Genomic DNA, 15,382 nt, shown 5'->3' with positions numbered 1-15,382 from the left:
CACTTTGGGCTCTTTAAAAGAATATCACAACACAGTTGTAAACCTGTGCTCCAGGCAGTTCATTACCCTCGAAGTGATAGTGCCCTCTGCTTCAAATGTTTATCTAAAATCAATTCACTTTTACAGCCCACACAGAAACTTCACCTGTCCTCTGATCACTTTCCCTTTGTGTTTCCAATTCTTATTCCGGAAGAAAAATTTTCTCTGTGAGTTAAGTCAGATATGAGCAACCAGGATGATTTCCTGGGCCTCCCTCGCCTTCTCTTCTCAGACATGATTTCCCAAGCATCACTAGGAATTCTCCCTTGGACCTCAGAACCAGAGGGTCAAGGTCAATCACTAGCATCACTGATGAAACAACCCACTTCACTTTCTGAGGACTGAACTTTCCTGGGTCTCCCTTGCTTTCTCTTCCGAGACACCACTTCCTCAGCATCACTAGGTGTTTTCCTTTGGACCTCAGAACCTGCAGCATCACTGGTGGTACAACCCACTTCACTTTCCGAGGACTGAACTTTCCTGGGTCTCCCTCGTTTTCTCTTCTGAAACACCATTTCCACAGCATCACTAGGTATTTTCCTTTGGACCTCAGAACCTGCGGGCACAGACTGATCACTAGCATCACTGATGATACGACCCACTTCACTTTCCGAGGACTGAACTTTCCTGGGTCTCCTCGCTTTCTCTTCAGAGACACCACTTCCTCAGCATCAGTAGGTGTTTTCCTTTGGACCTCAGAACCTGCGGGTACAGGCTGATCACTAGCATCACTGATGATACGACCCACTTCACTTTCCGAGGACTGAACTTTCCTGGGTCTCCCTCGCCCTCTCTTCTGAGACACGATTTCCTCAGCATCACCGATGATACGACCCACTTCACTTTCCGAGGACTGAACCTTCCTGGGTCTACCGCGTCCCCGTTTCTGTGGTGAAGGGCCCGTCCCGTCACTACCACTTTGGATCCAGGATGGTGACGATGCCAGAGTGTCATCTCCATCGGTCTCAGTCTCACTGAATCTCACCCGCGACTGCTGCCGCCCTCTTCCAGATGTTTGTTTTCGCTTGCTGGTCTCTGCCTCACCATTCCCGGTCTCCATCACCTCTGGTCTGGGCTTCAGTAACGTTTGAACTGTCTTCTTTCTCATCTGATGCTCTTCTACGCCTGCTGCTTAATCTGCGTAGTCCCTCCGGTGTTACGCTGTCACTTTGTTCTGAGTCTTTCCTCTCGTCAACTGATTCTGTTTCATTTGTTGAGTCTTGAGTCTTCCCCTTCATGGAGTTCTTTTTCTTAGATTTCTGTTTACCTGGGAATGACAAGAGAAAAGACCATGCACAAACAGTCAAACCTGCTGTAGTGACCACCTGTCCATAGCAACTACCTGTCTATTAACACCACTGAATCTATTTCCTGTCAGACATATTTTACTGGACATATTTTACAGGTGAACGAACCTGTTTTTGAGGACCCCCTGCCCACAACGATCATACATGCAGTTTTTGTCTTTCCTTTGGTGTTCTTTAATATGAACAGTTAGCACTGTATACATGAGGCATATGACTGCACAAAGGGTGGTATCCATTCATTACAGGTATGCCAAGGAACATTTCTGCAGCCCAATCTCTTATGGGGATCTCTCTGCTATTGCAGATACACATGTGTCCAAGCAATGAAAATGGCATGCAACATCCACATTTATGATGTTTGCATTTACTGAAAAACCCTTATGGGCTCCTTCCACTGGCCTTCGCATTAGAGTCATCACAGACAAGACCACATCAGTGTAAGTACAGGTATTCTAGACATACACTGTTTTTGTCTGCGTGGTGTGCTAAGTGATGTTTTGCTAGGTGCAGTAAATTCACAAGTAATGTAAACACTCATATACTCAGGCGAACACTCAGGTGCACCGTTTTTCTTTTCTTTTTTTGGTCTAGAAAAATATTGAAAGTTGGGGGTGCACCTTATATACATATGAAAAGTACCTGTGTCCGTGTTCTTTTTTTTTTCCATGCGATATTGAAAGTCGGGGTGTGCCTTATACATGAAAGCGCCTTATGTATACACGAGTGTTTATGGTATTCATATATCAACTACCATGCCCTGTAGTTGAGAGTAAAGGTGGTTCAAGTCGCTCTGTGTTTACACCTTAACCATAATAATAATAATAAGAAGAAGAATAATCGTTTTGGATATAAACTCCAAATTTTATTGTCCAAGAATGGAAATTCTTTTTGCCCAATTGATCGTGGGCCCGGCAGCCACTGAGCAGCGCCAGATCGATGTTGCTCTAACCTTTTCAACTGTTGAACAGCAAACAAGGTAGCAGCAACTCCCATCTTTTAATGTCTTTTGGTATGACGCGGCCGGGGTTTGAACCCACGACCTCCCGATTGTGAGGGCAGCCGCTCTACTCACTGAGCCAACACATCGGTAACCATACCATCATCTTTTCTGCAGTATTATCACTCTTTACGAACATCAGTAGAAGAAAGCATTTTCCACTGGAGCTACAAATATGATACCCTAATCCTTTTCCTCAAAAGCTGAAGTGCTATTAGATGATGCCTTACCAGCGTTTTCAACTGTTTGACAAAATGCTTCCTCTCGAACAACACCTAAAAAGAATGTAGCTGTCCAACTGGTTGACTGCCCATCACGTGACATGCAGTTAAAAACACCATTGCATGCTGTCACTGTCAGCCATGCAATTTTGTTTGAGCAGAAATGGATATCACACAGCTGACATCACCAATTTCCATTGACTCTGGTGCTGAACTCATGATCGACTCATTTATTCTATTTGCACGGCTCTGATGTCACAATAAAGAAACCTTTGCCATGTGCACTCAACAGTTTTAAGTGTGCATTCTGTCAGTCATTTTACTGTGAACAACTTCAACTGATAAGTTTCGCGTATGATTGACTGTGCTGTGCTACTTATTCACCTCTCACGCAAAAATTGTTGCTACTTCTATACTAAATTCAAGAATCTGTGTGGACCAAATCTGTTGAAGTCTGAGGTGTTGTATAAAACAAAATGTGTATTGATCTTTTCTTGTTCAAGGGAACACCTCACACACGAAATCTTGCACAATCACACTTGTGACCATTTCACTATTTGTATACTGTTGCATACCAAGCATTCTGTTTCAAGGAAAGGATTTGCAAGTTTTTTAGTCTAGTGATTAGACACAAATCTAGAGAAGAAAACCAATACTGAAAGCCAAGCCATGTGAAGTTGTCTCACCTTTTTTATTCTTACTCTGCTTTGTAGAAGTTTTGGCTGCTGCTTTCCTTGGCCTCTTCTTCCTTCTTCTTTCCTCATCAGAAGCTGAGTCAAAGAGGGAGACAGAGGAGAGTAACAATGGTTATCACAAAATGTTCGGCACGAGCAGAATCCCATTAAGTTATACTTGCTATGTCTTTCCAACCCTCAGTGCCCCCAATAATTATTTGTGCAAACTCTGTGTGGTCAGAATTAAATGAATCAAATTCTTCATGAACTCCTCGAAATGACAAATCAGCTGAAAATGAAACTACAACATGATTTTTATTAAAGTATAACATTTTCTCTTATGCTCTCAAGAACTGATCACATGGTGGCTCCCTGTTACACTTCATGGAGAACGGTTGACATCAAATAATTTGATTAAAAAAAAACAACTTGCAAATTACTCATGCAAAAGTAGTGCACAGACTATTGGTAATGGTTGTATGCTACAAGCTTCAATAATTAGAGGTGGTGTTTTGGTGTTTTTTTTTTCTTCAAAAACCATCAGCACCTTGCTGGGGTCAGTCTTTTTTCTTCATCTTTTTTTGTAAACAAATTTATAAAATTCATGCAATCACTAAGAATACAGGCCCAAATATGCAGTCCCAAATCTGAGGTACTCTATTTTGACCCCACTAAATAATGCAACTTCACAAATGGTTATATTCATATGATTTGCAACAACATATAATATTTGCTTCAGTGGAAATTTAAAAAACAGTGAAATTCATCTGACCCAGCTTAGTCTAAAAACACACACAAACAAAAAACAACAACAATAATTCATGCAAAAATTTTTGCTTCTACAGTAGGCAAGACCTTGCAGATACACATCTACCACACAATCCACCTGAATGATAGTTTTGGTTATTTTGAAAATTTATGTCTGACCCTCATCATCAGCCTCTTTCTCCGTCTCCTCCTTTTCCTCCTCGACGTCTTGCAGCCGCTTCCTTGGCAGAATGGACCACGCCTTCTTCTTATCAAGCTCAGAAGGTGGCAGTTCCTTCACTCCTGGCTTTCGGCCACGCCCCTTCTTCTTCTTCCTCTTACGTCCTTGTTCTGCTTGAGTTGGCTCCTCCGTCTCCGAAGAGGCTGACGCTTGGCCCAGGTGGCGCTGTGATCGGGAAGCCTGACAAGGAAAGTGGAAACGCCAGATGATATCATCACTTGATCAAATCCATTCTTGAATCGAACTGCCATCATTCTTACAGCCTGAATAGTTAAAGGTCCTGTTTACCATAGGGAACAGTGATTGAATTCTTTTTAAAGATATAACATTTGATACATATCGGTAGGTCTGTTGTACCACGATACTGTTGTACTCACGATAAAGCATAGAATATAATGAGATAACTGTATTTTTCTCAATAAACCGTAACTGTACATGGTTTAGTCTGGACACATTGTTAATATAACTTACTGTTGTTCACATTTTGTATAATTTAAAACAATACTTAACATCTATTTTACCGATACTAATTTTTACAGTGGTTGTATCTATCCCTAACTCACATTTTATAATTATCTTAAAGCACTAATGTTGTGTTTTTGTTTCATCTGCAAATGGTAAATTACGCCTTTAAAGAAACTCCAGATACTCAGAGGCTTCCCAGTAGGCACAATCATATCAGATTACTGCTCTTACATGGATTCTAATGAATATCGCATGGAAGACAGATGATGTTGTCATGGCAACATTACCATTTCTTTTTTCCCATATCAGTGAGAAGTGAAGAAAGACAATGACTTTGGCAACAAATGAAATATATAGTGATCTCTTCTCCATCTTTTCTCTGTGAAATTGACAAAGTGGATCACTTCAAAGCCTCACTCAAAACTCACATTTTTCACCGGGCATTCAATTGCTAACTGTCTTGGAGGAGTCTGCACCTTTGAATGTTTCTATAACAGATATATGGTGCCATATAAATGCTGTGGATCATCATCATCATCATCTTCTCCAAGAAGTAATCATCTCACATCGCATGTATACAGTACATGGGTCACTTTGAGGAAAACTGGTGAGAAAAGAACTAGATAACTTGACAGCGACTAGAAACAAAAGGTTGAAAAGGAGTAGCACAGTTGATGACAACATGGAATTGCGGCAGAAAAAAAATAGTTTCACAGCATGGTTGCCAAGCCAAAAGTGCAGTAAGGCTATGGCCACAACCTGTTAGCGTGTTTATAGCAAATTTTGGTTGGACACCGACCGTTGACTGACTGGATACTGCTCATTTCTAGGGCATGTGTCGGACAGCGCTGAACTTTTGCAGAATTTTCACTATCTGCTCAAAATACGTTCGGTGCCTGGGCAGCCACCACCTGGGCACCGGTCTAAATGGGTAGTTGCCATTGAGCAGTTTTGGTAAACAAGACTGAGGCCGTGACAAAATCAGTTGCCGAGCAGTGGCTGCTTGGTTACCAATGGGAGATCGGTCGGTCACCAGTCAGTCACCAGTCAGCGAGTTTAAAATGGATCAGCGTCTGGATGGCGACTGCTTGATTTCAAGCAGCATCTCAAAGGGCATATATGAAGCACTGCTCAGCAACCGCCAAGAGAAAACAATAAGATTTCTGAACGAAGTCATTAACTCCATCTGTTTTTCCAAACAGTTTCCATTACTTAAAGAAAATGCTGAAAGTGCAAAGGAAAATCAATTCAAAGTGACAAGAAGAGGAGGAGGAGCCAGGGCTGTCACGACCAGGTATGAAGAGAGAAAAAGATAAGACAACCATCACCAGGGTCTACCACTGGAGGAAGAAACAGGGAACTGAAGCCCTGGTAGTCCACTCATCAGAAGAGGACTCTGCTGGAGACATGGAGGAACAAGGGTCTACCCCAGGAAAGAAGCAGGGAACGGTAGCCCTGGTATTCTACTTGTCAGAAGAGGACTCTGCTGGAGACATGGAGGAACCATGGTCTACCCCAGGAAAGAAGAAACAGGGAATTGTAGCCCTGGTAGTCCACTCGTCAGTAGAGGACTCGACTGGAGACATGGAGGAACTAGGGTCTACCCCAGGAAAGAAGAAACAGGGAACTGCAGCCCTTGTAGTCCACTTGTCAAGAGGACTCGGCTGGAGACATGGAGGGCCAGGAAGGCAGGGACAACCACTGTGGGGTGGATGAGGACCTACTGTATCTTGCAACTAACAGTCACTCAACTCCAGCAAATGCTTCAGAGATGACCAGAAGAACAAATAGCCCAATTTTTCGAGGACAACACACTGTTTTATGTCATGGGGAACAACGACTACGAAAATAAGAGGAAGAGAGGCATCTGTTGGGGAAGCTGGCTATCAAAGTCTCATGGGTTTGAAGTTGAGATTAAAGCACCTTTTCAACTTTTCTTTGCTTTTTTCTTTTCATTGAAGGGTATTGCACCTTTTGTTATGCCCATTTTTATGTACTTTGAAGTAAATTACAAATATCTTTTAAGGTTATCTTTCATTCTCTATACAGCCGAGATTACCAACAAGATATACAAACACTTCAGAAACATCCTGACAGACTACCAGAGCTGAGAGAGAGAGGGAGGCCAAGGGCATGTCTGGATCTGGTGCCTCCAAATTTTTCACCCCTCTCCAACTGTGGAAGATTCAGAGATAGCTTTCCTCTAGCCGTTTTACCATTTCAACAAGAAGCTGGCTTCTTCAAAGTTCTTGGGTTCGGTACGCATTTTCAAAGATTGGTCTGTTACCATTTATACCTTATCTTCTTGCTTTTTCCCATCTTGCCATGCACTCTTGCCTCTTGGTTATGTATATTTTGCTGTATTTCAATTGTACATTTACATTTGTACTCATTATTGCGTGAATATGCTTCAGATCCAGCAGCCAGAAACTTCAGATGATCAGCCTCAGAAGTAGAGAACTTGACCAGACATCAAAGCACCGACTCCGTGCCCCCTCCCGAGATGAAGCCATCCAAGAAGGCCAAGGAGGAGAAGACAGGAACTTGACAGAAGTTCTTGTCAACCTCTGACGGAAAGTAAGCAGGAACTAAAGGAGTCTCAAGCTGCTCTAGCTTAGGTATGCACTTTACAGAATATTTATTGTTCTCCATATCAGCTTTACAATATACTATTGGAGCTATTCTTACTAGTTTTCCATCAAATCTCATTAAGGGTATGTTGTATGTTTTGTTTTGTGTGTGATTTAGGCAAGCTGTGCATCCTGACCAGCAATTCCCGCCATAAGCGAAAGAGACGCAAGGACGCAGTGAATGACTAGTATCCACCAAAACATCCCTAAACAAGTGTGGCAGCAGTACCAGGCTAAAGCTTTTGTGCTAGTCATGAAAAATAAGGCACCTGCTCAGCAACAACAGCCTCAGCAGGTCTGCGTTCAACAGTCAAAACCCAAAACTCCACGCCTTGCCAGTCTGCCCAGCGGCAGTTCTACCCTCTGCAACAGCCACATCAACGACAGCCCTATCCCCAAGCACAGAAGACCGTCCTGCAGTAGCATGGCCAGCAGCAGTGACCTGCAAGTAAACTCTTCTTGATTCATGGACCAACTCGCCGTACCAGCTTGAAGAAAAGATCTGGCTCTACCAGGGGGAAGACTTGAAATCTGCAGCTCTCCACTCACACACATCCCGAAGCAATGATTCTTGAACTGATAAGCCTATCAGATGTCACTGGGGGTGTAGAAATTCCAGACTTAATGTAATATCTTTCACCATGCTTGCACTGCTGGGCCACGGTTTGAAATTAAAGCAAATACATAGTACTCGGCAGGACCTTAACCCGTTGAGGACGAGTCCCAAGTATTCTTGGGCAAGTGTCTGTGGGAAATGCGTGTTGTAGTCAAATCAGCCCGTCCTCAACGGGTTAACATTCACCTTCCACTAATTTGTATTGCATCGAACGCAGAATAAAGTAAACATTATTCACTCTTGCGAGCGATGGATACCTCTTTGGCCTGATATTTTGTAATCGATGTTATCGAATGTAAAAAAATTCCATAGCAACCATGATCGGGGAAGCTCCAAAACTGCAGTACTTTCGGTGAACCTCTTTGGTTAATATTTCACATCTTTGTCATTACCCAATGGGATCGTGTTATCATGGCATTCTTTCACACATTTCTTATATATGAATGTATAAATTAGAGCAAAAAACTGACAGTTTTGCAAGCACATGAGAGCTATATTTTGGCTCTAAGTTGGAGCATAATTGAGGTTGGTTGTTTCGACCCTCTTGAATTCTCTCTTGATTTCTCACCTGTCCGGGGGTGGAAAAGGATTTACTCTTGAGCGTGGCGATCCTGGCCGCTCGCTCCTGGACAGGGTTGGCCTCTGGCTCCACCTCACTCTCCTCCTCCTCCTCATCCGACAGCAGGTGGGAATGCACTCTGCACACAGATGGATGGATAGAAGGAAAAATTATTATGACACCACCTGTTACACCCGACACCTGTTTGTGATCCTCGCCCCAGGCTCTTTGCTGCAGCAGCATGATAACATTTATGCCAGGGACAACACATGTACCTGGGACAACATAATAATGCAGCATTATCTGTCACATGCTTATAAAATTACTGATCTAATGCATGCACAGGAAGGTGGTTCTACTTGCATCCTGTACATAAGCACCCTTCATCATGGCATGTGCACATATGTCTATAGTCTTCTTTAAACACACACCTATATTCTGCAAGATCTTCAGGATTGAAGGAGGCAGAAGCAAAGAAGAAGAAGATCTACATGACTCACTTACTGGTATAGTATTTTTTACATTGGAAACAGGCCAACTGTGCTATTGTCATGCACGATACATACATTGTATAGCAGACCCTTGTTATAGAGAGCTTCGATCCATCAAGCTCTTGCTACACGACATGATTTTCAATGAACAAGACTAATGCTTCCTCAGTAAATTTCAGTCATTGCCAATATCAAAGTTTTAATATCTCAACAGAAGCTCATTATACAAGATGAACACATTGACAAGAGGGATGGAGGTTCTATCACACAACAATTGTCATAATTTCTCATCAGAGGAAGAAGAAGTACAGACCTCTTGACGATGTAGTCCGCCATGGAGTCTCGGACCAGCTTCATGGAAAGGTTGTTGTTGAGGCCCAGGTTCTGCTTCATCTCCTGGTATTGGCTGTGGATAGTGTGAAGTTGCTGTTATGCCAACCAAAGAATGCAAAAATGGAAACACCAAGTTAATCCTTCCATTATAAGTTTCAAAGGCACAACATATAAATGATTGAACTTTGCATATTTGCATGACTCAAACAAAATCTTGACGATCACAAACTGAAGCACTTGACAAGAATCTTTCAGTGATTTAGAGCCTTTCAAAAATGTGTGTTATATAATTATGTGCAAAACAGACACTTTTCTTCTGGACCAATAGAAAACTTCTCTAAAACTTGGTTTAACACTAAGTTTTGTTTTTATCCCCCTGGTGGTCCATTCAGGATGACAAAATATTAAAGGCATAATTTACCATTTGCAGATGAAACAAAAAAAAAAACAGCATTAGTGCTTCAAAATAGTTCTAAAATGTGAGTTAGGGATAGAATCAACCAATGCAAAAATTTGAACCAGTATAATTAATACTAAGTATTGATAAGTACAAAAAAAAAAATGTGAATAATAGTTATAATAAAAAGTATAATGTTTCCAGACTAAACTGTCCACAGTTATGGTTTAATGAAAAAAAAATAGTGATATCTCCTTATATTTTAGGCTTTATTGAAAAAATTGTACATGTTAGGATGTTTTGTGATACAACTGATCTACACATATGCATCAAAAGTGATATCTTGAACATTTTTAAAATCACTGCTCCCAAAGGTAAACAGGACCTTTAAAACCTGTAATTTTCGTAGTCCAAAAGAAAAAGAAACATAACAATCCATTTAGAATCTTAGTTACCCAATTGGGCCACCAAATGCTAAATCTTTTTCAAAGTTTAGTGGCCCGACATATATTTGAAGTGGTCTTGGGTCACCAGGCCACTGCTAATGTCCAGCCATGTCTAAAACACCACTAGCAAAACATGATTTAGAAACTTATTTGGGAGAAATGTGATCAAGTCTGTTTTTACACTCACAGTTAAAAGGATAATTTGATTAGAATGAGTTGCATTTCACACAATATTGAACAACCACTTCTTTTGCAAAATTGCTGGGGCACTGCGATATTGTAACAAAACTTACACTGAACATCTTGAATCAATACATTGCCACAAGATTCTAGTTTAGAGAAGTGTTCCATGACTCATTGGTGTCTCAAAGACTGATTTGCTTATTAGAATTTGTGCTGTAGCTCCCTCTAATGTTCCTTTAGGGTGTAGTTTCACCAACTGATGGGTTAATCACAATGAATCTCAGTGGACAAAAGCTCATCAACAAAATTACTATTAACAGATTGATGGAAGTCTTAACCTCAAGTCATATGAATCTATATAGTTTGTATTTCCACTTCAACCCCATTATCATATGAAACTTCTAAATGACAAAGAATGAACTATATAAAAATATCAGGCCTAGAATTGTAGCTGACCCAAAATCATGTGGTTGTGGGGTTCAAACCCATGTTGACAGCAGCAGGGAGTTCCTCTGCAATGGAAGACTAGTCCCATGTATACTGGTTACAGCTTGTTATTCCGAAGGTTCGTTATTCCGAACGCTCTTTAGTCCGAAGATTCGTCATTCCGAAGGTCCGTTATTCCAAATTTCATTTTCGGATAACGAATCTCTGGAATAACGAACCTTCGGAATAACGCCACAAATGTTTGGATTAACGAACCTCTAGGTATAGGGGATTTGTGTGTTTCGGATTGACTAACCTTCGGAATAACGAACCTTTGGAATAGCGAACCTTCTGAATAACGAACAGCACCCAGTATACTTTGGCAGGTGCCACCAGAAAATGTGTGTTGATAGCAAAATCAGCTCATCTTCAATGGGTTAAAGTGTCAGTTATCACTTTCCCCAATATTTTAGGGCAAGATGGAGACAAAACTAAGGACTGGTAAAGGCAGTGTTACTAGTTTGCCATTTGCTTGTCTACAGCATAGCTGGTAAACAATAGTACAATGTCACAATGTGTACTAGATCACTGGATAGCATTGCAATTGATGAAATCTCCTTGCTTCCATCACGCCTTTCATCTTCAAAAATACGTTGCATCCATGGGAAGAACCACTTTCTACAAATTGCAGATGAGCCTGAAGAGCATGAACACCGGAGAAAATGTATACATTTCAGTCATTTTAATCATTAATATCCTAAATTATAATATTTATAAAATAAAGAGAATACACATGTATATGTGTGTGTGTGTGTGTGTGTCTGTGTGTCTGTGTGACATTTTGTGTATCCATGCATGTGTATTCAATCTTTATTTCTAATTCAGTATAAGTTTGGATGAGTCACTGATCCAAACATGGTTTCGATTACAGACCACAGCTATATCTGGATTTCTTTCCAACTATTAAATTGGGTAATGACTTTTTTTTTTTAAATACTCCAGCCACTGGCCACCCACTGAAACTGTGGTGAGGTACGGAATTTCTGCAATTTGATGTCTTAGCTCTTCGTTGCTGCAACTGGAAATCTACATGTATATCTTGCTTCTTTGTCTGGTATACTAGATGAATCATGATACCTGTTTGTTAAAGGCCATAGATATTTTGATGGATTATGAAGTTAATTAGTTTTTGGCAACCACACTGCTCATATGAATAAAACATTGCACAAATATGCATCAGTTATGACATATATTTCACCTTCATTCAGGATTTGTAAAAGAAAACTGTAAATTTTCTATTCAAATCAACGAACAGAATCTTGTTTTAAGATCATGGTAGATGTATTTGGATAACCATAGGCTTGTGAGAGCAATATTCCATTCCACAACACAAAAGGACTTCTGTCTAATATCCTTATTGATACCTGTCAACTTGTTCTCTATATAATCCACTTTATCATTTTTACAAATTCTATAAATTCTCCTTTTCATTTCAATGATTGTCTGTCAAAATGACCCCATGGTATCTTTTTTATCTATACACAATGAAGCATTCAGAGAAGGTTTCTCTCCAAATGTGACATCATCTAGGAACAGCCTTTAACACTGGAACATCCAGGAGATACCTAACCAGCTTCTGATAGAATTCACCTGACTGTTCATACAGTCACAGCAGGTGGCAAACCTTATAAGAATTTGGTGGTGCAAAGTCCAGGTTGAAGAATGTGCTTAGAAGTAAGAGACAAAGAGAGAGCAAAAACTTAAAAAAAGATAATAAGAGTAGGTGCTATATTTTGGGCTGAAGAGGGACAAATGGATTGCTTATAGTAATGACATTGTCAGAGAAAATAATTCACTCTACGAGTATGCTCATGCAGAAAACCTAATGATTTCATGACTTTTTTCAGTACAACTAATACAATTGTAAAGATAACTTTTGGTTGAACTGTATATTGTTAAAATTCAAATAAACAAAATGACAAGAAGTTTGAATGGATAATGGCAAACATACCTCCTCAATTAGTTGCATTCTGCAACTTACTGCTTTAAATTAAACAAAAACAGATCAAAGACTTTTATATTAGTCTCAACACAATATATCGGGATAAACCTTGACACAGGGGCACCACCTACAGAAAATTAGGAATACTGTAAAACGAAGAATGTTCGCATGCATTTTAATTTCGCAAATTTCGCGAGAGCCAAGATTCGTGATATTAAAATGTACATGAAAGTTCTTGTTTACACTATATTATATGCATTGAATGTTAGAGGCAACTCGCGAAAATTTTATGCTGTGAAAATATCATGTTATCCAGTAATCATTTTCAGATGACTACAAACAAGGGTAGGCCAGTGGAAATTTCCATGCCTACTACCAAAAATGTAAAAGAACAAATAAAAAAAGGAAAAAAGTGCTTTACATACTTATGGTAGTAGAGAAGAAGTAGCAGGTGGATTTGAATGAAATGGTCAAGGGATGACTCAAAACAATACGTTAAGGTAAAAAATATTGCCATCTACTCTGTGCACTATTTCTCATAATTTGTTTTGCAGTTGGAATTGGTAACAGCAAATTGGATTGAAAAAATTCAAATCTAGATCAGAAAAATTTACTGGTTTCATGGCAATGGAATTGAGTGTAATTACAACTGTAGGATGTTTTCTTTTTTTTTTTTAAACCTAACATACATTTATTTTGCAACATGGAAACATGGATTGTCAGTAGTTTACAACCTTCCCAAACACAACACCTGTACAGAAAGCTTGGCAAATCAAATGTAGTCTGAGTGAATTCACTTTAAACTTCTTGGTACTGCTTCATGCATTTACCTCCAAAGTGAATAACTCATTGCATAGTAACCAGAACTTTTTTATGTCCTTCATTTGAATGCTTCAATTAGGATGTGTCAATTAGCAATAATGAGAGAGAAAAAAAAAATAACCATGAAATCATTGAGGTAAGCAGTGGCTACAAAACCAGACTGACCAGTGGAAACAATGCTTAAAACTGTGGCCAAATATACCGCAACCCTGGCAACCTCGCCAGATCAGCTCCAGACATTATGTGGCGAGAGAATAGGACACAGAACAGTCAAATGATGTCATCCTTCTAATTGAGCAAAACTGTATCACAAAAATTAAAACACTTCCCCCTGCACAATTTATGTCAGAGATTCACAAACAGAATTGCCTATCAAAAGCACCACCACAGTGGAGTCTTGAATGGGTTACCATGACAATGACTATCTAGTACTTCTAATCTTTTTTCCCCAATGATGAAATGCCAAGAATAGAAACCTTCCACTACTAAACCATGTTAGCTCATCATTGTAAGTAAGTTTTTGCGGTTGTGATGTTTACAAATGTACCTTGGACAGATTGACACACACAACCCACACACATCACACCCCTGGCTTTGATACACAAAGAAGAGAGATTTAAAATGTCGTCTTTAACTTTTTAATTCTCACTCCCACCTTCTTCCATGAACTTGGAACTTCTGTGGCGGCCTGCTATCACCAAATTTTGGGGTCACCTTCATGATCTCTGTACGAGGCACACCATCATATCACAATTTGTTGACCTGATCAACTGCTTTTGCAATTAGTACCCTAGATGTAAGTGAAGGCAGCACTAGCATTATGGAGACATGTCACTGCTAGACTTTTTAAATTGGCTTGAAGGCTAGATAAAGTTGATAGCTGCCACGAGGGTGAAATCACAAGATATGGTGTGACGCATTGGACGCTAACCAGCTTGCCGCCCATGAAAGTTAGAATACTGACTGAAAAGTTGAGGCACAGTGTTTTAAATCTCAGTGACGAACAGAATTTGATTAACAGCTGTATATATATAATTCATACAACCTTGATAAGGGTTAGTGCCAAACACTCTGAAAATATGCACTGACACACTATATATCAACAGGTAATATTGCCTTGATCAATGCCACAAGCTTAGCAAAATGTTGCATGATGATAAGACACATTTGCGTACAGTAAATATTTTTGTGGTTCTCATGGAATATTTTAGAACATTTTCACTGCAAGACTTTGAAAGGCCACTGTTGGGAAGATACTAATTCCCTCAATGGCGTTAGAGAACCTGTGGTTGGTGACATCTATGTATCAGTAGGACTACTGGCTAGCTTTACATTTAGAAGCAAGCTTTACAAAACAGGGCAAAGTTGGAAGTAAAATGTGATAATATCATTCCAAGGAAGTCAATACTTTCTGATGTTTTCCAAGCAAGGTCAAACAGTATTACAGGGCTGCTAATCTTGGCAGATAACAAAGACAAAAGTATACTGATGTACAGTTTTGAAAAAAGACAACAACACACATTTTGAAGGCAAAAACTGAATTGAAGATTAACAAAAATGGCGAAATTAGCTCACACTTAACATGATACCAAATAGAAAATAAGAAAAGCATTTCTCTATTTTCCAAAAAAAAAGATGGGGGGGGGGGGAGGAATTAATTCTGAATTTAAATGTAAAACATATTCACTGGCATCTCTGGTATAATGGTACTCATATTATCATATCATTATCTCTTAGAAAGAAGGAACAAGCAACAGAGAGTGTCATGAATGATTTCTACACTATA

General features: G+C 39.9%; 1 protein-coding gene across 1 annotated transcript in view; it reads right to left on the bottom strand.

The window, feature by feature from the left end:
- Positions 1-211: 211 nt before the first annotated feature.
- Positions 212-15,382, bottom strand: part of LOC139735377 (uncharacterized) — a 73,223-nt gene continuing 58,052 nt past the window's right edge. The window contains exons 7-12 of the mRNA XM_071646126.1: positions 9,301-9,413; positions 8,506-8,635; positions 4,166-4,406; positions 3,251-3,334; positions 1,103-1,306; positions 212-1,071 (exon numbers count right to left, since the gene is read on the bottom strand). Coding sequence (XP_071502227.1) covers positions 212-1,071; positions 1,103-1,306; positions 3,251-3,334; positions 4,166-4,406; positions 8,506-8,635; positions 9,301-9,413 — 1,632 coding nt within the window. The remainder of the gene's footprint in view (positions 1,072-1,102; positions 1,307-3,250; positions 3,335-4,165; positions 4,407-8,505; positions 8,636-9,300; positions 9,414-15,382) is intronic.

Source organism: Diadema antillarum, unplaced genomic scaffold (genome assembly GCF_040938485.1).
Source record: "Diadema antillarum isolate AM-2024a unplaced genomic scaffold, OU_Dant_1.0 seq00000573_RagTag, whole genome shotgun sequence".
NCBI classification, from domain to species: domain Eukaryota; kingdom Metazoa; phylum Echinodermata; class Echinoidea; order Diadematoida; family Diadematidae; genus Diadema; species Diadema antillarum.
Note: the sequence above shows the minus strand (reverse complement) of the source record. Positions and strands in the feature narration are given on the sequence as shown.